The 22726-nt window shown below is 44.3% G+C and overlaps 4 protein-coding genes across 4 annotated transcripts; 1 reads left to right on the top strand and 3 right to left on the bottom strand.

The window, feature by feature from the left end:
* Positions 1-463: 463 nt before the first annotated feature.
* Positions 464-1567, top strand: gja4 (gap junction protein alpha 4; the record flags this gene model as incomplete). The annotated part of the gene is made up of 1 exon (XM_080533110.1): positions 464-1567. The coding sequence occupies one exon, from the start codon at positions 464-466 to the stop codon at positions 1565-1567; it is 1104 nt and encodes a 367-aa protein (XP_080389236.1).
* Positions 1568-8906: 7339 nt separating this feature from the next.
* On the bottom strand, positions 8907-12092 carry smim12 (small integral membrane protein 12). The gene is made up of 2 exons (XM_080530537.1): positions 12059-12092; positions 8907-10203 (listed from the first exon to the last, which is right to left on the bottom strand). Exon 2 carries the CDS (start codon positions 10157-10159, stop codon positions 9884-9886), a length of 276 nt encoding a protein of 91 aa, XP_080386663.1. The 5' UTR covers positions 10160-10203; positions 12059-12092; the 3' UTR covers positions 8907-9883.
* A 1141-nt stretch (positions 12093-13233) lies between these two features.
* pef1 (penta-EF-hand domain containing 1) lies at positions 13234-18869 on the bottom strand. The gene is made up of 5 exons (XM_080532036.1): positions 18787-18869; positions 17554-17959; positions 16095-16250; positions 15004-15147; positions 13234-14805 (listed from the first exon to the last, which is right to left on the bottom strand). Exons 1-5 carry the CDS (start codon positions 18805-18807, stop codon positions 14570-14572), a joined length of 963 nt encoding a protein of 320 aa, XP_080388162.1. The 5' UTR covers positions 18808-18869; the 3' UTR covers positions 13234-14569.
* A 2281-nt stretch (positions 18870-21150) lies between these two features.
* On the bottom strand, positions 21151-22268 carry gjb9b (gap junction protein beta 9b; the record flags this gene model as incomplete). Its single annotated transcript, XM_080530804.1, has 2 exons — positions 21151-21585; positions 21879-22268. 2 exons carry the CDS (start codon positions 22266-22268, stop codon positions 21151-21153), a joined length of 825 nt encoding a protein of 274 aa, XP_080386930.1.
* Positions 22269-22726: the final 458 nt, after the last annotated feature.

Raw genomic sequence — 22726 nt, 5'->3', positions numbered from 1 at the left:
GTGTGAGCCAGATACATGTTTTTTAAGTAAAAGACTCCATTCTTAAAAGTTTAAGAGGAACACGCTGAAATGGTGTTAGCAATTATAGTCGTCAGGGTTTTAGGAAAACAAAAATACATTCGTTCCCTACAAACTGGGTGGGATGCATTGTGATATTTCCCAAACCTGGCTCAGATCACTCTACACGGTTTCCAAAGACCATGCCTGAATGCCCCCCGGATGAAATGCTAATATATTACAATGGCTAACAGATGTTTAAACTTGTGTCTCAGTACGTGTGCCAGTCAGTGTGTATGTGTGTGTGTGTGTGTGTGTGTGTGTGTGTGTGTCTGTGTGTTTTTACACAAGTGTATGTCTGCCTATTTTGTTTATGCACACTTAAGTGTGTGTGTCTGTCTACAAACAGTATGTGTACCTCTACGAACATGTGTGTGTGTGTGTGTGTCTCCCCCAGGTGCGGACGATGTCCAGAGCTGACTGGACCTTCTTGGAGAACCTGCTGGAGGAGGGTCAGGAGTATTCGACGGGCATCGGCCGCGTCTGGCTCACCGTTCTCTTCCTGTTCCGCATGCTGGTGCTGGGCACGGCTGCAGAGTCCGCCTGGGACGATGAGCAGGCCGACTTTGTCTGCAACACCCGCCAGCCGGGCTGCACCCCTGCGTGTTACGACAAAGCCTTCCCCATTTCCCACTTCCGCTTCTTCGTGCTTCAGGTGATTTTTGTATCCACACCTACCATCTTCTATTTTGGATATGTGGCCGTCAAAGTGGGCAAGGAGAAAAAAAAGGAGGAGGAGGGTGATGCAGAGGGAGGCAAGAGTGTAAGACAGGAGGACAAGAGGGAGGAAAAGAAAGAGGAGGAGGACAAAGGGGAAGGGAGGAGAGGGAGAAAGGCTGTGAAGGTTACCCCAGAGGTCCCGAAGCTGAAAGGCAAGCTGCTGTGCGCCTATGCAGCCAGTATCTTCCTCAAGGTCCTGTTGGAGGTGGGCTTCATGGCGGGCCTGTGGTACCTATACGATGGCTTTATCATCCCGGCCAAGTTTGAGTGTGTACGGGACCCCTGTCCTCACACTGTAGACTGCTTCGTCTCGCGGCCCACCGAGAAAACCATCTTCACCATCTACACTCAGTCCATCGCCGGGGTCTCCCTCCTCCTCAACGTGGCTGAGCTCTTCCACCTCCTCCAGCGTGCCATTACCCAACATCTGGAGAAACGCTACCGTGCCCATGATCAGAGCATCCTACAGGGGGAAGGGAGACGTATGGCACGGCCTGAGGCTCCAGTGCTGGAAATGCAGCCTCAGAATGGCCAGCACTACCTTCCCAATGAGGGTGAGAGTGGATACCCCAAGCTCACTGAGACCTTTGTGGAACTGGGGGCAGGCCTGGACTGGGGGCCTGGGGATAACCATGCTGGAGGTGACATACTCCCCAGTTATCTGAACTGCATGGGGGGGATGAGGACTACACATTCCCCCAGGGCCCACCATAAGAAACACACACAGAGCAATGGAAAACACAATAAGGGGGCCCGTAAGGGACACTCCAAACAGAAGCATTATGTATGAGGAAAGCATTGTGTGTGTGCAAAGGTACATTTGAGTGCATTCAAAAGGAGGACACAAAAGCACAAGGATAAGAACAACTATTGGGATGTGGACTCGAAACCTTGAAGGCAGACACTGAAACAGAAATTACATGCATGAATCAACTTATTAAAATGGGAACATGTTATGAAAACTCCTCAGGGTGAGGAGACAAGCACTCAAGATCGGAAAGTGCAGATAAAACTAGAATAATTAGAATCTTTCTAATTCCAGAGTCATTCAATTGTAGGGTATGGAACATGCGCGGAACGTGACAGAAAAAAAACCCTGTCTGGGCTCCAGCTTTGGGGGCCATGGGAGAGAACAGTGTGGGTAAATAAGTATCCTTAAGTATGTTCCCTGGGGGGACTTGAGTCCTGGATGTCCCTCCACTCCAACTCGTGGAATGTTCTGTGCTGTGTGGATTGAATTCTCTGGGGAATAGTGGCTATATACACACATATACAGTGCACACACACACACACACACACACAGACACACACACACACACACACACACACACACACACACACACACACACACACAGACACACAACCCTTAAACCTCCTCCAGCAGTGGTTTGGAGTCAAAAGACTTGGGCTGATGGGAGGGGGGAACCAAACCATGGTATGCTGGGATAGTGGAAGACTGACAACTGCCTGTATCCACATCCAACAGAGAGAGAGAGGGATGGAATGAACGATGGAGGGCAAGAAAGGGAGTAAGGAGGTAGAATAGTAGGATAGAACGAGGCAAAGCAAAAGGGTTATGTGTTCATGAAAACTGTTGTAAAACAAAAGAAAGTAATTGCTCATTCACTGATGAATGAATGCGGTACGGCTGACCTACAGTAATTGTCCATGAGAGGGTAATAACCGTTAAATGAGAGGAAACCACTGAATGTGAACAGTATTTAATTATATGTATTTATGTTTGTGTACAGAGATATTATCTTTTCTATTTATTAGTTGCTTTACATTCATAATAAAGTTGTATTTCATCCTGGTATTTTAATGACGTGCTTATATTCTCTTTCAGAAGGCAGGTGCTGGAAACAAAGCACCACTCTGCAGAAGTAGGGTCAATCCCACTTGTCATAGTCTGTCAAATGAGTGCACTTATGTTACAAAAAGTTTGGACAACATAATATGTAACCCCTGAACTGTAAACGTTTTAAATGTGTAGATTCATGTACACACTGAGTGTCAAACAGGAGATTCACTGTCATAGCAGATAGAGAGTGTGAGTCAACACCATTCTCATTGTGGTTTAGCGGAGTCCAATACTATTCTGCCTCAAGACTATTCTGCCTCACTAACTACTGGAGTTGTTGTATATGTCTCCATCAAATCAAATCAAATATATTTATAAAAAGCCTTTTTATTTGCATTTCTCACAAAATGTCAATTTAAATTTCGCTCATGTATGTGTAGAGCATAAATGACCCTCTATACAAACACTGCCATGTTACTGTAAGAGTTCCTCAAGTGCAAGTCCTTGAGGAATAACGGAATAATAGCTCTGTTGGGAAGGAGATGAGCCTTCCGGCATACTCCGACCACATCTCTATTCAGGAAAACCGGAGGAAAACAACTTGATTAACTGCCTGGCTTTTAGTGAGAAAGAAAATGGTTTTATTAATATGCCAGTAAAAGTTTATATAAGGTAGAAAAGCACTTTATGTCGGCAGTATTTCATGGCCTATGGGGAGTGTTCTCTATAGACACTATTGAGGTGCTGGGTAATTGATAAAACCCAGAACTCAGCAGTTAGTACAGAGGTTCTGGCCATGGCCCATTTTTCGTTTGAGTGTGTGTGTGTGTGTGTGTGTGTGTGTGTGTGTGTGTGTGTGTGTGTGTGTGTGTGTGTGTGTGTGCGTGTGTGTGTGTGTGTGTGTGTGTGTGTGTGTGTGTGTGTGTGTGTGTGTGTGTGCTAGCACTGCAGTGCTCTCCAGCTTTACAAAACTGTCTCCTCGATAAGAAACAGTTATCTGTGGCAGGAAAGGGGATGATGGGTCATTTACTAGGTGGGGACAGGTTCTCATAAAATGGACTGCCTAACCCCAAGGAGCTTAAAGCCAAAAAGAACGACTAAAGAAATTGAAAAGAAAAATAAACTGACATCTTTCACTGTTCTTTCAGAACAACAGGATTTTATTATTCCATTAATTCATTCCTTGCCCCTCTAAGTGGAATGTGTGTTTTTGTAAGGAGCTGGCTTTCACTGCAGGGTTTCCCTCTGTTTAAGATGAATTGGCAGCATGTTGGGGTAAGAGGCTGCCCAGTGTACTGCCTGTTCAGAAGCACCTGGCTGACAGTCTCACTCCGCCTGTTATCTCAGTCCAGGAGGGTATGCGTGTGGCCGTGTGTGTGTGTGTGTGTGAGATGGGAAGTGCCAGACAAAATGGTCGGGTCACAGAACAGATTGCAAGAGGTGACCCATTTCGGCCCTTTTTTCAGCCAACCAAAACGAACAGCGGAAAAAAAAACTGGGAGCGGGTTTTAACTGGCAGCCATCTATGTTTACCCACGAAGGTAGAGACAGCAGCTAGGCTGTTTCTGTTTTGTTTCACCAGAGGGAACTCATGCCCCTGTTCAAGTCCAGCTCTACAACAACAGGGCAGCTGAACTGCTGCTCAGTTACATCACATACTCAATGTAATTAATAATTTAATAATTAATAATTTTGCCATTTAGCAGACGCCTTTATCCAAAGCGACTTACAATTACGAATTACAGGGACATTCCCCCTGGAGTAACTGAGGGCTAAGTGCCTTACTCAAGGGCACACTAGTAGTGGTGTGGTTTCAGGCGGGATTTGAACTCACAACCTTCCGATCACAAGTCCAACTCACTATCCACTAGACCACCACTACCCCACTACCCCACTCAATGTAGTATAGTTAATATCTGAACTCAAGTATAGTTGTCATACCAAGATAGCAGTGTGCCATTGTCATACTGTGTCAAGGTTATACAAGGAGAAAGTCTAACATTCGGACATACAGACAATAGCACCATTTCACAAAGACCATCCATTCTCTATCTCTCTCTTCATCTCGACTATTTCCCACTCACCCACTAGACCTAATTCACCATCAGACAGGATATAGAGAAAAGGGCCATACTGAATCCGAATAGATGAGAGTTTTGCGTGTGTTAGTGTAGCACACAGTGTGAATAATGACAAGAGCGCTCTGTGCGATAGGGTAATCTCCCAGTCACAACCTCTACTGCTGGGAGTCAGCTGACATTCTCACTGCGTTTCCTGCATCCTCACATTGTTGGAATGACTGCCGATGCATTTCCCCTCCCCGCCCCTCACAGATACACACAGACACACAGACACACAGACACACACACACACACACACAATTTCGACGATAACCTAAAGATCAAGCCAACGCAGGCCTACCATGAATATTATGGTCTAGGGGACCAACAGCAGATCCTCATGCCCACAATCTGCTGTCCTCTGGGGGGATGTGAGCACCCCTGCCAGCCCCTTGTGGTCCTCTGGGCTCCAGAGGCTCCTTTGCGTGTATACATGCTAAGACAAGCCAGAGTAGGCTGCTGTGTTGTTTCCTGCCATCTGTAGTGTTGAAAGGCCTCTGCTTCCCTAGGCTGCAGCCATAACAACACTGCAGCACACACAGGCAGGATGGGTCGGCATGGACGGAAAATATCAGCACCCAGCACTGTAATAATGAATAGGACACAATTGAATGCTCTATTTGGATACACAGTGAAACATTGTGTCGGATACATAGTGAAACCTTGTGATACGCATTCATCCACTTTTTCTCAGGGTATACTGTAGAGTTATGAGTTCACAGGATGTAACAGTTCTTCACTCTGTTGTTGGTTACATACACATGTATAGCCCCCCACCACCACCACACAGACACACACACACACACACACACACACATTACATGTTACACTTGTAGACCATTCAAGCACGTCTGCTCCAGTGAAATGAAATAAATGCCATATCACATCCTTAATTTAGACTCTGGCAGGAAGTGGTTCTGTATCTGCTTCCTGTTCCACCATTGTTGTCCCCCGAGACTGGCCAAGTGGGATTGTCCACCCGGACAATGGAGCAGCGGTGGCCATTGTTACATTGTTTAGCATAAGTCCCATGAGCACCTCTGCCCGAATGTCACGGCTGCTGCCCCATCAAAGGGTTCTGAGGAGAGAGAGAGGTGGAAGGTGTGGTTTAAACGGGAGCCTGTTGTGTGCCAGGGGCCAACGGGAGGTTCAGGGTTGTGAAAGGGGTTGATAGGACAGGAGAGAGAGATGTGTTGTCTAGTTATCTCCTCTCCTCCTTTCCTCTCCTCTTCTAAATTGATTGTATGAATACTCACCAAGCTTTTTCACCAACAAGGCCGACGGAGGCTATGGGCAAGGGTGGGCTCAGCCCACCCAAACGTGTGTCATGGCCACCCAATATTTTTTTTACGGAATCTTTGATATTCCCGGGGCGTGTTTGAATGTTTAATCTCATATTTGTATTTGCAGTAGGTCCATATACTATGTCTATATATTTAGCACTTAAGCAACGTAAAAACATAATCTCACCACACCATCACGTTGGCCATGTCATGAATTGTGGTCCTGTCCCAGTGCCCAGTTCCCAGTCCCCCCCTCACCGTCCCGATCGCCAACCATATCAAGTCAAATGGGTATTCTTCCTTCTACCTGGACACCCTGTTTAACTGTTACCCTGTTAACTGTTAAGTTCAAGTGTGTGGATGTTTACCCACAACATCAAACATACTGTGTCAACATCTGTATTGGTGTGTTAGAACCCTTTGCAAGTGTGTGTCCGTGTGTGTCCTGTGTATGTGTGTGTGTCTCCGTGTGTCCAAGTGTGTGTGTGTGTGTTCAAGTGTGTGTGTGTCTGTCGCTGTGAGTGTTTATAGGGGACACGGTGCCCTCCCTGCGGGCTCCATTGTTCCTGAGCAGGAGGAACGTTGTCTCCAGCGCCTCCAGTCAGGATGTGGATCGGACCACCGCACAATAACAACCATGATCAACCACTCTGATTATTCCCATCATCCAAGGGGAACAATGGAGCGTCTCCCCAAATCCTCCCTTTTCCCATGGACCACACTGTTTGGTTCCCACAACCTGCCCACTGTCTTATTCTGAAGAGCGGGTCCATTGTTGGAAGGACTGTTCTGGTCCATAACTGTTCCCCGGGGGGTGATCAGTGACGCCTTTGGCTCAGGTTTAGTCACACACACACACACACACACACTGTGACACCCTTAACACACCTAGACTCACCGCACACACTCACAACAGGTAGACAATAGGATAATGATCAGTCTGTTCACTTTAACTCTTTCTGCCTCCCTCTCCTTCTCTCTCACACACGCACAGGCACGTACACTCATGCACGCACACACATGCTCACACACACACACAAACAAACCACTATGTCATCATTGTAAGGGGTGGTTCCATACATGTACCTTTCCATAACTATGTGACCCTGCCTTTAGATGGAAACTTCATCCAGCTTGAATCCATTATCACTCACTGAGCTTTGAGAACCATGACTGCTGGAGTGGATCGGCCAGCTACACTGATAGTAAACTTTAGCAGGGGAAATAGCTGATGGCGAGAGATAGCACAGCATTTATGCACTGGGCCAATGTAAATCAAACACTCATAAACCCTCCCGTTGCGCTGGTTGGCAGGCTCAAGCGTAGCTTATCCTGGCACAAAGGAAAGGTTACCTCTATTAAGTCTGTTCTTCAGGCAGTGGAGAGGTGGCGAGATGGAGAGATGGGCTCCCTCGTTCCCTATTAATCAGAGGAAGTGCTTCAGGAGTGGAGGGAAAGTGGAAGGGGGTGGGGTAATTACACAGTATTGGGACACTTCCCCCAATGTGTATGTGGGATGGTGGTTATCATAACGCTTTCTCATTCGGGCTGTTCAGAGGGAGAGGGGGAGGATGATTAGTCTGAGGGTATATAGTCTGACCTGAACAACAGAGATGAGCTTCACCCCAATTCTTTGATTGAATTCACAAGGTGGAGATGTATCTTACTTGCAGAGTGTCTTCTAAAGAGTAGGCCTATCTTGTGTTCATAAAGCGAATGGCTTGCATGTGGTTTTTATTGTCTCAACATGCTTTACATAACATATGACTTACTTAATGTGACGCTTGTTTACAGGCATTTCAGATCATGTGCTACAATCTGGCCTGCATGCTAAACTCTAACCCTGTCTTGCTGTACACATAGTAAAATATTGTTTTGCTACACAAAACATAGTGGACTATGGGTCACCACTTTGTAATGATATTATCAGATATTCTTATTCCTTCATTGAGCAACAATTTACTGACCAATTCACAAAGCAAACACAAATGTATAAATTCAGCTAGGTTGGTAAACCACATTTTGTTTTTGCTGGGAAGCTCCCAAATTCCATGACAGTGGAACAGTGCAATCACTCACCGATTTATCCTTTTCGAATCCCAATTCTAAACCGTGACTTTATGGAGTAAAATGCTAAACTGATCTTGGATCACTGTTTAGGGGCAATTTCATCAATTTCCTAGAAGTTACTTTGCTGGAAGATTATCAGTAATGGAATTTCTCTGCTTTGACTGGTTTGCCAAGAATTCAACTTCCTGTATGAAGCATGGCATGGATGGTATCAGCTAGTACTTACTTAATCCTCTTTGTTAGGCTGCTAGTATCAGCTAGTAGTAGCCTACTGACAATAAGCCTGGTACACATATATAGATTTTCTAAATCTCTGAATGTGTGAAAAGACAAAATGTTTACCGCCGAATAGTAGACGTTTTTTGATGACACGATCAGACAGTGCAAGCAACCCATGCTGTTCTGTTAATGCTGTTCTTATTTATTTATTGTCAGTTATTGTGCTTTGTTGGTATATAGCCTAATGTCTGCTGGAATGTTCAATAAATGTTTTCATAATTGTTTTCTTTGAATAAAAAGCTAAATGTATTTCATTTATGCAATGGTACAAAAATAAATGAAAAACTGCCGGTACGCATTCGGTATTCGGCCAAATGTTTCCTTAAATTCGGCTTCGGACAATAATTTTCATTTCGGTGCATCACTACTGACAATTACTGAACAAAAATACAACACAACCAGACACACATTTGCAAATCACTAATCTATGCGTCTCTGTGTCAAGCCAAATACCAATATGCCTGGCTGATATTTGGCAACGATAAGGACAAAATCCTTCTCACCGTGACGCTCATCATGCTTATAAGAGGTGAGAGTATAAACAAAGAAAACAAGAATCAATGGAACCTGTAAACTTTAACACTCCACCTTTATTATGACACCATCATGAGGAAGAAACAATCAGAAACACAGCATGCACTTTTACCATCCTGCTTGTCTGATTTAATTATTTATCCCAAATGTTTTATTTTGTGAATTAAGTCAAACATGTCAACCAGTGTAGCCTACTCTTAGACTTTCTAAAATGAAAGCATACCAGATCAATAGAAAGGCCTACACCAATGTGACAGACAGGAACAACAAGCTAGTTAGACAGTTTTCACAGTTTTAGAGTGAAATAATAAAGAACAGGCAGCACGCAACAGGGTAAAACGACAAGATGAGAGCAAATACTCATCTTCCCCTCCTCCCTTTATTATGTTCACTGACCGGAACCCATTTTAACTTCTGGAGAACAGGGGAAAGGATTAAAAGAGAACATGTTTCAAAGCCTTCTGGGTCCCTGTATGTATCCATCCTTTCGTCCGTACTACCTCAGCACTCTCTCTTTGAAACCAACCTCAGTTATTTAATGCAGAGGCTCTGAGATTATTTTAAAAATCAAGAACAGAGAATTTGCTCTCTTCTACTTTGACACACACGACCAGTGAAAATAATAAAAATAAAAAACAACAACTTGATAACAACTGTGGTCATGAGATTGAGTGCCTAGGGACTTAAGGCGCCAAGACCGGCAGGCAGTGAGTCTTCAACTGTTTGTGTGGCGAGGGAGCTTGATATTATGAATAATCCTAATTATTAACCAGCTTGTGTGACGAAGAGAACAGCAACAACATAACCCAAGTACAAACAAAGACATCATCTCCCATGATCCCCTAGTCTTCAAATAGTCCAATGATGCCTAAGCATATCAGTGACTTAGGTATGCAGAGTGATGGTGCTTGGCTTGTGTGTAGGGGGTTGGATGAATGGCTGAAACCCTTACCCTCCGTTACTCCAGATGTGGGCTCCAGGACTAGGGGGTAGACATAAGTCAATGTTCCCAGGCACGTTTAGCTCTTCTCTGGTCGGTTTCTGTCCAGTGCGGCCCTAGGGGCGAACTCCAACCTCTCTTTCAGACTAAGAACCTGGGTGCTGTCCCGCCCAGATTGCTCCTCCAGCTTCCTTTCCTCCCTGAGTTCCTGTATCCCCTTCTCTGCCAGGTTAGGGGTGGGGGTCCCCCTGATAAACCACTCCAGGTGGTACCCCACCGCCCCCACCACAAAGGCCACAGGGAAGGTGATGTAGGGTGCGTAGGACCGCATGCCCATCCATAACATCGGCCACATGACTGCTCTCCTCTCTGGCTGGGCTACAGGTGCTGGGTGCTCACCTGAGGAACAAAGGAACATGAGGAGATGGTCAAACAATCTTGTGCGTGGGTTTATTGTGATTGTTAACCTGCAACTTGTGATTGTTGACCTGCAACTGTGTTGTGTCTTTCACACAGATGTTATGACCTTACATTTATTAAAGCTAAATAAGTATCTGTATGTGAATGTATCTCAATGCCACTGTAGGCCAAGTTATCAAGATAGTTTAATGTATCTCCACACAGAGGTGGTAAACTACAGTCCAGTAAGAAGTAGGTTTATAGGAGAGACAACCAAAGCCTATTTCAAAAGGCTCTAAATATCTAGCCTAATCTGTAAGACAATCTATAATGGACGACACTTTCACTTTCAGGATGACGTGAACATGGGGTAGCTGGAATTTATTTTCACTTAAAGGAGAAAAATTGCAAGTTTGGGAAATGTGTCTATGTGTAATCTCTCTGACCCAGTAGAGGAATGTCTGTCAATGTGAAAGTGAAAACAAGAGCAATGTCACATGGATACACCCCTTCTCCCATTGTCTCACATCAGCGACATAAAACAAACATGCCATTACCTGTCAATGCCACCCTCCCTCAGTGCAGCACTAACTTTGTAGAATATAGCAAATCTACAAAAAACATGTCACAGCTAAGAGACTAGCCTATGTTCAGGAAGCCCAATCAAATGCATTGGAATTAATTAGAAAGCTTGATTCTACACTTCACCTATAGGGTTCTACAAATATACACACTAGGGGGTAAACTAGGGTTAGGGTTAGGTGCTAGGGTTAAGGTTAGAGTTACGGCTAAGGTTAGACATGACAGCATGTACCAAGTCACCCTAGCACCTAACCCTAACCCTAGTTTTCCCACATGTACCGTATTCCCACATGTACCGATATGTTATATATATATATATATATATATATATATATATATATATATATATATATCAAAGGTTTGGACACACCTTCTCATTCAATGCGTTTCCTTTATTTTCATGACTATTTGGTACATTGTAGATTCTCACTGAAGGCATCAAAACTATGAATGAACACATAGGAATTATGTATTTAACAATAAAGTGTGAAATAACTCTAAATATGTCTTATATTTTAGATTCCTCAAAGTAGCCACCCTTTGCTTTTTTGTTGTTAATAAAATATATAATAATACTTTAATATAATATGTGTTAATAATAATATGTTATTATATATATTTATTATTATTATTATATATTATATTAACAATAACATTTTTTTATTTTATTAACAACAAAAAGCAAAGGGTGGCTACTTTGAGGAATCTAAAATATAAGACATATTTAGAGTTATTTCACACTTTTTTTGTTAAGTACATCATTCCACATGTGTTCATTCATAGTGTTGATGCCTTCAGTGAGAATCTACAATGTAAATAGTCATGAAAATAAAGGAAACACATTGAATGAGAAGGTGTGTCCAAACTTTTGGCCTGTACTGTATAGTGCAAACGTCATATCCATAACACTGGAATTGCCCACTGGATTGAACATTTAGACACACTTTCCAAACGTGCAGTTGTTCCCCTTTAATTCTGATAAGACTACCACACTCAGCTCAATAACTATCTGTTATAAGCTAACAAAGTGATCAAACTGGACATTCAAGGTTATCTAACAAGCACGCATGGTGATGTCATGACTCAAAGCGTGCAATGGTCGCTGTCTCGATTCAGAAAACGCAGCTGGCTAGAAAGCTAGCACTAGCAGTATGCACAGACTTGGCTTACAATATATATCTGGACCATAGTTCGTTTGTTTACCAGAATAACAACTATACATGTCTTATAAACATTGGAAAATTACATGGTTTTCAATCCCATTCTCACTCACCTTTAGCAAAGACAATCGGATTCGTGCAACGCAACTTCCTTGTGGTTTGTTAGCTCCGCCTCTACGGGTATTTCATTGGTTCCAAATGAGAAACTCATATCCAATCCCCACATGGGGTGCGTTCGTAAATACGCTCTGGAAATCTGATCTGCACTCATGGAATTCCTCTTGTCCAATCAAATTACTTGGTCGCTCTATGACGTTGAACCCAGTGTGTGCTTCGGCGCTCTAAGAGCAGATTTACGAACGCAGCCATTGTGTTCTTTAGGAAGTTTTCCCTTTGAGCTTGAGCGACACTCACAGGTAGCAGCGAGGAACTGGTTACATATGCAACAGAAGTGCTCGATCAAGTGAACTCGTGTGTGGATTGATGGCAAATTATTATATAATTTAATCAGTTTTAAATTGTGGTTATAACAAAACAACATGTGGAAAAGGTGAAGGGCACTGTATATGATGTGAAAGCAGCTATTTCTTGTGTTCTGTAGTCAAAGGGACCGTGATTCCAACTAGTGTTTTATGTGGTATTTACCTAGCAACAACACTTTGATTGGCTACATTATGAAGCATCATTATTTATGCATTTTTGGTGAATAAAGTCACCCATGGCACTCTAGTCTAGATCGTTAACGGTTTCGGGGCAAACACACATCACAATTTCCACAGAAATTGTACCTCTCTAGTTCAATTGTCTTACCTCATCAGAACCCCTATTGACTTGTTTTACTCCATTGTAAACAAACACTTTTGGACTTTGAAAACCCCTGCTCTATGTGATGGATTGGACACACACTTCTTTTAATCTAAAGTGAAAGCAAAATTGGTGGTGATGTTAGGATTGACTGTGTGTACCCTTGTCTAAATGTAAGGGGTATCCTATGGTTGTCTAGTGGTGATGTTAGGATTGACTGTGTGTACCCTTGTCTAAATGTAAGGGGTATCCTATGGTTGCCTAGTGGTGATGTTAGGATTGACTGTGTGTACCTTGTCTAAATGTAAGGGGTATTCTATTGTCGAATTTAGGCAATAGATTGTCCTCATAGGATACCCCTTACATAAATGTAAGGGGTATCCTATGAGGACAGTGGTAGGGGTGGTGGGACGGCCCAGGGCTGGAAAATGTCCCTTATTTTCAAATCCCAATGCTGACAGGTATGAGCAAGACAAGACTTCAAAACTTTATTTAATTTCAAGAAAAAAATCATTAAGTCTATCCAAATAATAAAACAAGGTTGGTCCTGAATAAAATGATCCCAAGATTGAAGTGTAGTCTAACTGGCCGTGGAATGGTGTTTATAATCAACCATCATGGAAATTAGAATCCTGAGATTAGTATGTCTCATAGGTCTTTAGGCTTTGAGGCTCACCATCTCCCCCTATTTGAATTAGTTCTCAAGCTGTCGACTCACTTCATAATTGAATATTGTGCTAGAAAAAAGTTAAATGCAGGAATGATATAATAATAATATAATAAGCTAATAGGCCAAACTTCAATACAATGCTGAGATCACAACTATATTCTAGCGTAGGCCTACACCGAACAGGGTGGAATGCTCTTGCATGAAGCTGGTGTTAAATAATAGTTGCTTTGGTGTCTTGAAAGGACACTATGTCCGAGGGTATGGTGCTTTGTTTTGTTATGATGAGTCACATAATGCAAGGCATGTATGCAGGTGTGCTATAGCGTATGGGAGTACAAGTTATCCCTATACACTGCAAGTGATTGACACAATACATGAGGTTTAAATGGCACATCAAAGTTCTACCATGCATTATCAAGCCCTTGTAGCTCACACAATAAGGCTGTGTGTGAGCATGTTTAGAGTATTGCTTTCATTTGAACACAGTGGCTAAGCACAGGTTGAGTACTGGAGTCAAGTCTGTTGTAATACCAGGAAGAGAGAGACCTACTATCTCCAATGCGTCTGTCCCTCCATTCCCCTCTTCCACTCTTTCTCAGTCCTCGCTTTTCACTCCATCTTGTGTTGAAGGTAGAGGTGGAGGTGTCAGGTGCATGGTCTCCCCATACTTTGCCCAGCCGCTCATATCTCATAAGCATTCAATTACAGCAGACACTTGTCCCAGGCACAGTGACATCCACAGATGAGCAGATATCACATGTCCCTAAAGTGTGTGCACTCCTTTGTTCCAGTCAAGCTTTTAACACGCCTGATTCAAATAATCATTGCTTTTAATATAAAACTACGACTATGGGTTGAATCAAGTGTGTTAGTGCTGGGACGAAACAAGAGCTTACACTTACACACACACAAACTTACACACACAAACTTACACACACACACACACACACACACACACACACAGACACAGACACAGACACACAGACACACAGACACAGACACAGACGACATAGACACGGCTAGCCTCCAAAACTTGAGTTGTCCACCACAGTGTTAACCCAGGCCCCAACAGGACATCACAGGGAAGTCAGTATGCCTGGGACATGAGTGTGTGTCTGCTGCAGTTGGACGACCCTGACAGAGGCTTGGCTCACATGAGCCTAGTGACGGTGCTGGAGAGGAAGTCCTCGTAGTTCATGCGTATGTTTCCTGTCATGGCGGTGTCCTTCTCCCTGAAGGACTGGGTCATGCTTTGGAGCTGCGTGCACACCTGGATGAACCTATCCAGCTGCATGCAGCCTGGGCGCCCAGCCCCCTGTGTCGCAAACCGAGCTGCCATTGTCTCTGTGAACTGAGGGCTCAGGTTGTATCCCATTTGGGATAGGGCTGGGGGAGGGGAGATGACAAAAGTAGAGAGAGAGAGATTAGAAAAAAGAATACAATTGCTCAGGTGGAGAGGTCTGTATTATATACTATCGTAGTAAGCATGACTTCCATTCAAGAGAGTAATTCTTTCTTGCATGCGCACACAAACACACAAAAACACACGCACGCACACGCCCACCCACACACACACACACACACCTTGGTGTAGCTCTGTGCCACTGATGCTCCCTGAGCGATCACGGTCGTACTGTTGGAACAGGGCTTTCCACTGCTGCATGAACGTCCACAGCGCTGAGAACCCGAACATGTCGATACGACCCGACCTGGTCTTGTCAAACATGTCTGCAGTTTGAAAAAAAGAGAGAGAAAACAAACAAATGAGTGCATACAGGTCTCAGATCTGTGAATCTTCCGTTTCACCGTTTCTGGCATGCTTTTCACAAAGGTTTGAGTTACTCGCACACAGAACGCAAGCTAGGCATTGCTCTGGTGCTGTCGATAGAAAACAAACCTTTATGAACGTTTCGGAAATTCAATTGAAATTCAAAACACAGTATGCGAGGAGTCGATAACAACGAGTCTATGACCAGTAGGCCCATTTAGGAGAGCAGCATAGGTTGTCAATACTAGCCCCTTGTTGAAATCTCCATTGCATTCCTCCATAGCAATTTCATTAACAGGGGGAATGACTGGCACTATTCATGGAAGTCATTCACAATCATTAACAACTGAAATGAGATACGTATGACCTTCTCATACTGAATTTGAAATGTAGCCCATGCCTTCACCATGCCCTGGTGCTGTTTAGGTGTGATAAGCATTCATATGAGAGCCTTAGGTAACCTCCCAATGCTTATCATAGAGGAGCGTCCGTGTCTCTCTCTCTCTCTCCCCCCCCCTCTCTCTCTCCCTCCCCCACTCTCTCTCTCTCTCTCCCCCCCTCTCTCTCTCTCCCTCTCTCACTCCCCCCCTCTCTCTCTCCCTCTCTCTCCCCTCTCTCTCTCTCTCTCTCCCTCTCTCTCTCTCCCTCTCCCTCCCTCCCTCCTCCCTTATCTTTCCCTTGTTCCGATGTACGTACGTCTCTATCCTACTCACTCCGTCCCTCCCGCTGGCATAGCATTATCAGCCCCCATGGATCCTTTGAAATCTCTTTGAAATCTCATCAAATGTGATCATTATCTCCCCTTCTCCTTCATCTGTCCCTCCCCCTCTCCTCCCACTCTCCACCCCCTCTCCACCCCCTCTCCTCCCACTCTCCACCCCCTCTCTGTCCTCTCCCTGTGACTCACTCATCATCATGAGGCAGGTCTCATCATTGAAGGCTGACCAGTTGGAGTTGACCAGGGCTTGCTTCAGCTCCTTCAGGGTGATGGAACCACTGCGGTCCGTGTCTACCGTCTGGAACCACTGGTAGGCCTCTGGGCTCACCCCGGGGGGGACGTTACCTGTGGATGGGGAGAGGAGGAGGGAGGTTGAGAGTGGGGGGAGGGAGAAGGCGGAGAAGAGGAGAAAGGTATGAGACACTTTACGAACAGTTATTTAGTATAAGACACATTCTTACCTAAGTTTATAAGCTTCCGTGTGTGCCCCTGGGCCATCATCTCTTAGCAGACTGAGGCCGGAAGAGAGGGTGATGAAAGGCAGAAAAGATGAGAGCGAATAAAGGAGAAAAGGGTAGATTACTGTTAGCGAGAGAGAATGTGATATGAGATGAGGGAAGAGTGAGAGCTGAGTGTTAGGAGGAGGAAAGGAAGGGAGCAGATGACTTGCAGAGGGGTGGGAATTAAGAAGGAAAGGCGTGCTCACTCTAAACACACACCACAAGCTCTCTTTTCCTTCACTCACTCACTCTCACACACACTCACTCACTCACACACACACACACACACACACACACACACACACACACACACACACACACACACACACACACACACACACACACACACTATTACTGGAGTCATCACTCCACCAGTGTAATCCTGCTGAGGGCCACACACTGAGCCCTGTCCCTACATGACTGACTTAGCCAAGGATAGAGACGTGACTCACTCTCCCCATCAATCTTCCCTCGAGAGAGAAAGAGAGACAGAGTGAGAGAGTATGATGTTGCGATTTTCACGAGAGAGAAAACTAACGTTGACACATCCCTTTTAGTGAAGGGAACCTGTGTTGTAATACACAAAAACACACATGTGCACGCACGCACGCACGCACGCACGCACGCACGCACGCACGCACGCACGCACGCACGCACGCACGCACGCACACACACACACACACACACACACACACACACACACACATGAAATCTGTGACGTCTAACTCAGAGTTACAGTGTGTCATCACAGAACAGGCCTGGTGAAGAGGTCTGTTTGGAAGCTGTTCTGCTGTTGGGGATCAATGTGTGTGTGTGTGCGTGCGTGCGCATGTACGTGCGTGCACTTGCACATGTGTGTTTTTGTGTATTACAAAAAGGGTTCCCTTCACTAAAAGGGATGTGTCAACATTAGTTTTCTCTCTCGTGAAAATCGCAACATCATACTCTCTCACTCTGTCTCTCTTTCTCTCTCTAGGGAAGATTGATGGGGAGAGTGACTCACGTCTCTATCCTTGGGACACAGTTGATGAGGGTAAAGATGTTGGCATGTAATTATGATGTTGCAATGTAAATTCACAGTGGATACCATATACTGGTTTACAAAAACAAAACGTACTCATAACAAACACGTATTTCAATGCATTCACCTGCTGATGCCTGCTGTCCATAGGGCCCTCCCTGGGGCTGTCCTCCATAACCCCCATAAGGACCGCCGGGGGCCTGTCCTCCTCCATACTGGGCTCCCGGGGCTCCCCCAGGCCCTGGTCCATATTGACCACCCTGTCCTGGAGCTCCATAACCACCATAGGGCCCTCCTGGCGCTGCTCCTCCAGCATACTGTCCACCAGGCGGAGCAGCCGCACCTCTGTACGGGGCATACCCCGAGGGAGCCGAGCCTCCGTACTGCCCTGGGGGCGCAGAGGGGGGAGCAGAGGCTCCGTATTGACCACCTCCTCCACGATGCGCAGAGGGACCTCCAGGTGGCGCGCCACCCCCATACGGAGCACCTGGGGGTAGTTGTTGACGGGGGAAGTTGCCCCCTCCTGGATAACCCTAGAGCGAAGGTTAAAGTTCACTCAGTTACTATGATAAACAAAAGCACACAACATACAGCGTCGCCTGGGTGTCTCCCTCTCTGCGTAGCCGGTATTGTCACCATAAATGACCGAAGGTCATGACAGAGTGATACAGCTACCTAAAACGTGTTGCATTGCAGATATTAGGCATAGTCATTCCCTCAAAATCATGTGTATAGCATAGTCCTACTGTAAAAGAAGATGTTGACATGTATATGGCAAATAAAGACTGTCAACAGGAGTTTATTCCAAGCTATAGCAGTTCAATTTTCCTCATTATGGAGATGATTGCATTTCAGTATTTATTTCAACCCCCACTAACATTGATCCTACTATAGCTGGCACTTTAACATAGTAATGACCAGTAATTATAAACGTATAAACGTTATAAATTATAAACGTGTCTATAAACGTGTCGCTAACCCTAACCCTTTTAAACTGAACACGAACAGTAGCCAGGAATCAGTGCTATTGCACAAGCCAGGCAGGAGCCGACAGATATCTCAATTGGTACAAGTATTGACTCGATCGTTGCTACATTGGTGACAATGTTTCACAACGCGAAATCCGATTAAAACGTCTCATAACATGGTAACTAATCCGAGCTACTGTAACTGTTAGCGGATGTAACTTTTGTAGCGCCTAGACATCAAAACTGCGCTTGAACGCGTTTCACCGTCTATCGATTTGACACACCAAGTAAAAGAAACAGGCTAGATTAATGAAAACGCATTTCAGTGATGAACTAATAATAGCAAATTGTATAAAAATATTATTCAACCCGGAAGCGGTTAGACTATTTACCTGACCGTAGTGAAAACTCATTTCGAAAAGAACTTCAGCATATCTCCGTCGCCGTACAGAACATTATATTCAACTCCGCCTTCGTGACGTAGAATGGAACATTTCCCTGTCCATCAAACACCGCACCCACAACTGAGGCTGTGTTCGAAATGGCATACTAGCATACTGCATACTAGCATACTCAATTAGTATATACTGCATACTGCTTACTAAATTCATAATAAGTATGCCAATACCAGCCGACCGAAAATCTAGTATACATTTCTTGCATACTCAAATTTCACATAATCTACAGTGTGAACGCACTGCATACTCAAAATCTAGTCATATCTAGTATGAGTAGTATGCTAGTATGCCATTCCGAACACAGCCTGACTCTCCTGATTCGATGAAGAAATGGAACGAATGATGACGACGGAACTAATGAGTCATACCTAGAGGAACTCCCCAAAAAAGAAGCGCCGAAACCACCATGAATTACCGTAAATACCGAATCACAACACATAAACCACAATACATCCTCAAATTGAGTGAACCCCCTTGCTTTTTTATCCATATTAGAAACTGCATTTGAATACCATATTATGTGGGGGAAGTCTTGTATAATTGCGTTCAGCCTGTTTGTTTGTATTTATGATCCCCTTTTCCTCCCCATTCACTGAGCAGTTGGGGTGTGTCAGCAAACACTGAGAGGGAAACACATGTGCCTATCATTATACTGATGCCTAAATGGGTGCATTGGTTATTGTCTAATTGTGCATACACAAATATCATGTGTTCAAGTTACAAAGAATACAACATGGGTGAACTTCAAAAACCTTTATGATAGATAACAATAAATAGAAAGTGTATAATACAAGTACAGTCTGTAAAATAGCAATTGTAAGTAGGTAAGTAAAGTTTATTTCTATAGCACCTATCACAGACCAGCGGTCACAAAGTGCTTTACATAGGCAATAAAAACATAATTAAATGATGCACGTTGATACGTCATTTACTGTCATTGATGGGGAACTGATGCTATCAGAAAGTGGGTAAGCAGCCTTGAGAACCGATGGTTCTCGAGCCTAACATAGGGCAGGAGCCTATCTCCTGTATCATGAAGTGCATATGGATGGTTGCGTATCCATGTATCTTCTGCTTTATCGTGTTTATTCATTAGGGGGCGGTGTTTACCTTTCAGAAAGTTATATTACAGCCTGGTATTAAGCAGGTACAATACTTACTTAGAAAGTACTGGGTGTTATTACTTGGTAACTGCAGTGATTGTGTATTAGCACTTGCTTCTTCTCGATTCACATCTGTGTGCCATTTAGTAACAGGAAGTGACCAATTTTGCTTAATTTAGAAAGGTAAGTACCAGAAAGGACACATTGCTACCACATCGTTTCAGGAGATATTGGCTAAATGCCAGCTGAATCAGAGCAAAGCATTGCCAGTAAAAACAATATCCATAATCAGCCTATCTCAACATTTGTAAAGGCAGATAAGTCAGTTTGGTTAAAATCAATGTGTAATGACAACATTGTGTACAATGAATACACCTTCAACATAACCAATTGTATTAGGGCTAGGGTTATAACATATATATTCAAGTTACAAAGGATACAACATGGGTGAACTTAAAAATGATAGAGAGCAATAAATAGAACATCTATAATGCAAGTACAGTCTACTGTAGCTTGCCAACTGTAGGTTGATACTTCATTTCACTACCTAGTGGTCATTTTCCCTGTAGAATACAACAAACCCATCACTGTTTTCATGTCATCTCAATGTTTGTAAAGGCAGATAAGTCAGTTTGGTTAAAATGAACATTACGTACAATGAATACACTCGCAACATAACCTATTGTATTAACACGCAGATACGCACTCATTACATTTGATGTCACCAAGTTTAAAACTTGTGCCTGTATTTACTCCCAGTCATGTTGTGATATCATGATTAAAAAGGACCGGTTGGACAATCAGTTAGTATGCTGGTGATGACATGGGAGTTGAATCTGTCAGTCTTTTCATCTGTAAGCCTATCTCACAGTTTGTAAAGGCAGATAAGTCAGTTTGGTTAAAATGTATGCTATGACAACATTATGTGAAATGAATACACCTGCAGCATAATCTAATTGTATTAACATTCAGATACGCACTCTCTCGTGATGAGATTTGAATTTGGAGTTGAATTGGCATGTTGTACAGGTAGGTGGTGTAAATCTCCTCCAAACATTTTTCACTGTATGCTGTCTTTCAACCTGAGATGGCAGAGCTCGACTCCACTCTACTCCACATTTTACACTGTATGCTGTCTTTCAACCTGAGATGGCAGAGCTCTACTCCAACTTCACCTCAGTCATGTGACCTATTATTACTTCTTCTCTGTTGGCACCTCCTCTGCTTTGAAATTGTTGAGGTTCTGAATGGAGGCCGTGTTGGTTGGGTCCTCCCTGATCGATGACCTTGATCTGAATGCTGACCTAGGCGGGGATAATGCCTTTAATTCGTGACTCTCCACAAACATCCTCCTCTCTCTTTCCTTCTTCTTTAGGAGGAGCTTCTGGACGCGCTTGCAGACGAGGTAGATCATCTCACAGATGCACATGAGGATACAAGCTGAGGAGGAGACTACCATGAATATGGTGAAGATCTTTTTCTCGGTGGGACGGGAGATGTAGCAGTCCACTGTGTTGGGGCAGGGGGGAAGGGAACACTTAGAGAGGCGTGGCATGTCGTAGCCATCGTACACGTAGTACAGGATGTAAAGGAAGCCTGCGTCGAAGCCCGCCTTGAATATCAAGCTCACCTAGCGTAAGATAACAAAGGATTAGATACAGAGAGAATGCCATTCAAACAACCATAAGTACAGTAGAACAGTACACCTTGGAGCCAAGTATTTACTTCAATGGTTTTAAGGACCTGAGGATTACCACGATCTGTTTCATTTAACCCTTGGTTTACCAGATCAATTGACAAAGAGAACACTTTACGATTACATTCCTGGTATTGTTTTAACGTTGCTTATATTTTTCAATATTATTATGGTGGTAGATATATCGGTCCACGATTTAAAGCTGCCGAATTCTATCCTGATCTCACCAGGTATGTCCACCACAGACCCCCACGCTTCTTCCCTGGGTTAGCGTACAGGTGTGTGCCCTCGTGCGAAACGGTGTACTGCGTGTCCTTCTTCTCCCGGTACTTGACGTGCCCCACTACCATGAGGGACGGGCAGGTGACGAAGATAAGCTGCAGCGCCCACAGCCGGACGTGGGAGATGGGGAAGATGTGGTCGTAGCATACGTTGTTGCAGCCAGGCTGGGCCGTGTTGCAGACAAAGTCCTTGCTCTCGTCGCCCCACACGCGCTGGGCGGCCACCACGAACACCATGACTCGGAAGACGAAGACCATGGAGAGCCAGACACGGCCGAAGACGGTGGAGTACTTGTTCACCCCACTGAGCAGGGCCTCCAAGGCACCCCAGTTCATATCGGCGTAATATGGGAACGACTATCAGCCACTAGAATAGATTGAAAACACAGCGGTTGAACAGTGAATTTGTATTCAACAGCCATTCTCACCCAAAGGGTGATGTCATTATAAGGCCCCTATTGAACCAAATGTCATGCTGTGTATCATTTAACCCAACCCCTGGGTTACTGTGTCTCTCTCTCTCAATCCCAGCTGATCAGTATTTACCCAGCATATCGTTCTCTTTAGCAACTCATTACACATCACAAGTGAGTCATCAATGGGGCCTCCCCATTCAATAAAGACAACCCAATATACTCCGCTCTATTAGATGCCTGTTTGAACAGGCAGCCTGCACAGACAGCCATTGTCATATCCATAATACAAGACAGCAATTGCATTCTTTGTTCTTCAAAGACTGGTTAAGGAGAGCCTTTAGACTCATGAATACAAAGCGAGGGCCAATAGTACCATGG

This window comes from Nansenia antarctica (assembly GCF_963989245.1).
Source record: "Nansenia antarctica genome assembly, chromosome: 5".
Classification (NCBI taxonomy): Eukaryota; Metazoa; Chordata; class Actinopteri; order Argentiniformes; family Microstomatidae; genus Nansenia; species Nansenia antarctica.
Note: the sequence above shows the minus strand (reverse complement) of the source record. Positions and strands in the feature narration are given on the sequence as shown.

Coding starts and splice junctions, on each gene's coding strand:
- smim12 (XM_080530537.1), bottom strand. CDS start 10,159: ATGTGGCCGATGTTATGGATGGGCATGCGGTCCTACGCACCCTACATC.
- pef1 (XM_080532036.1), bottom strand. CDS start 18,807: ATGAGTTTTCACTACGGTCAG. Junction 16,251..17,553: donor TGGACAGCAGGCATCAGCAG/GTGAATGCATTG, acceptor CCCCATCCACAG/GTAACGTCCCCCCCGGGGTG. Junction 14,806..15,003: donor TGGCACAGAGCTACACCAAG/GTGTGTGTGTGT, acceptor CCCCTCCCCCAG/CCCTATCCCAAATGGGATAC.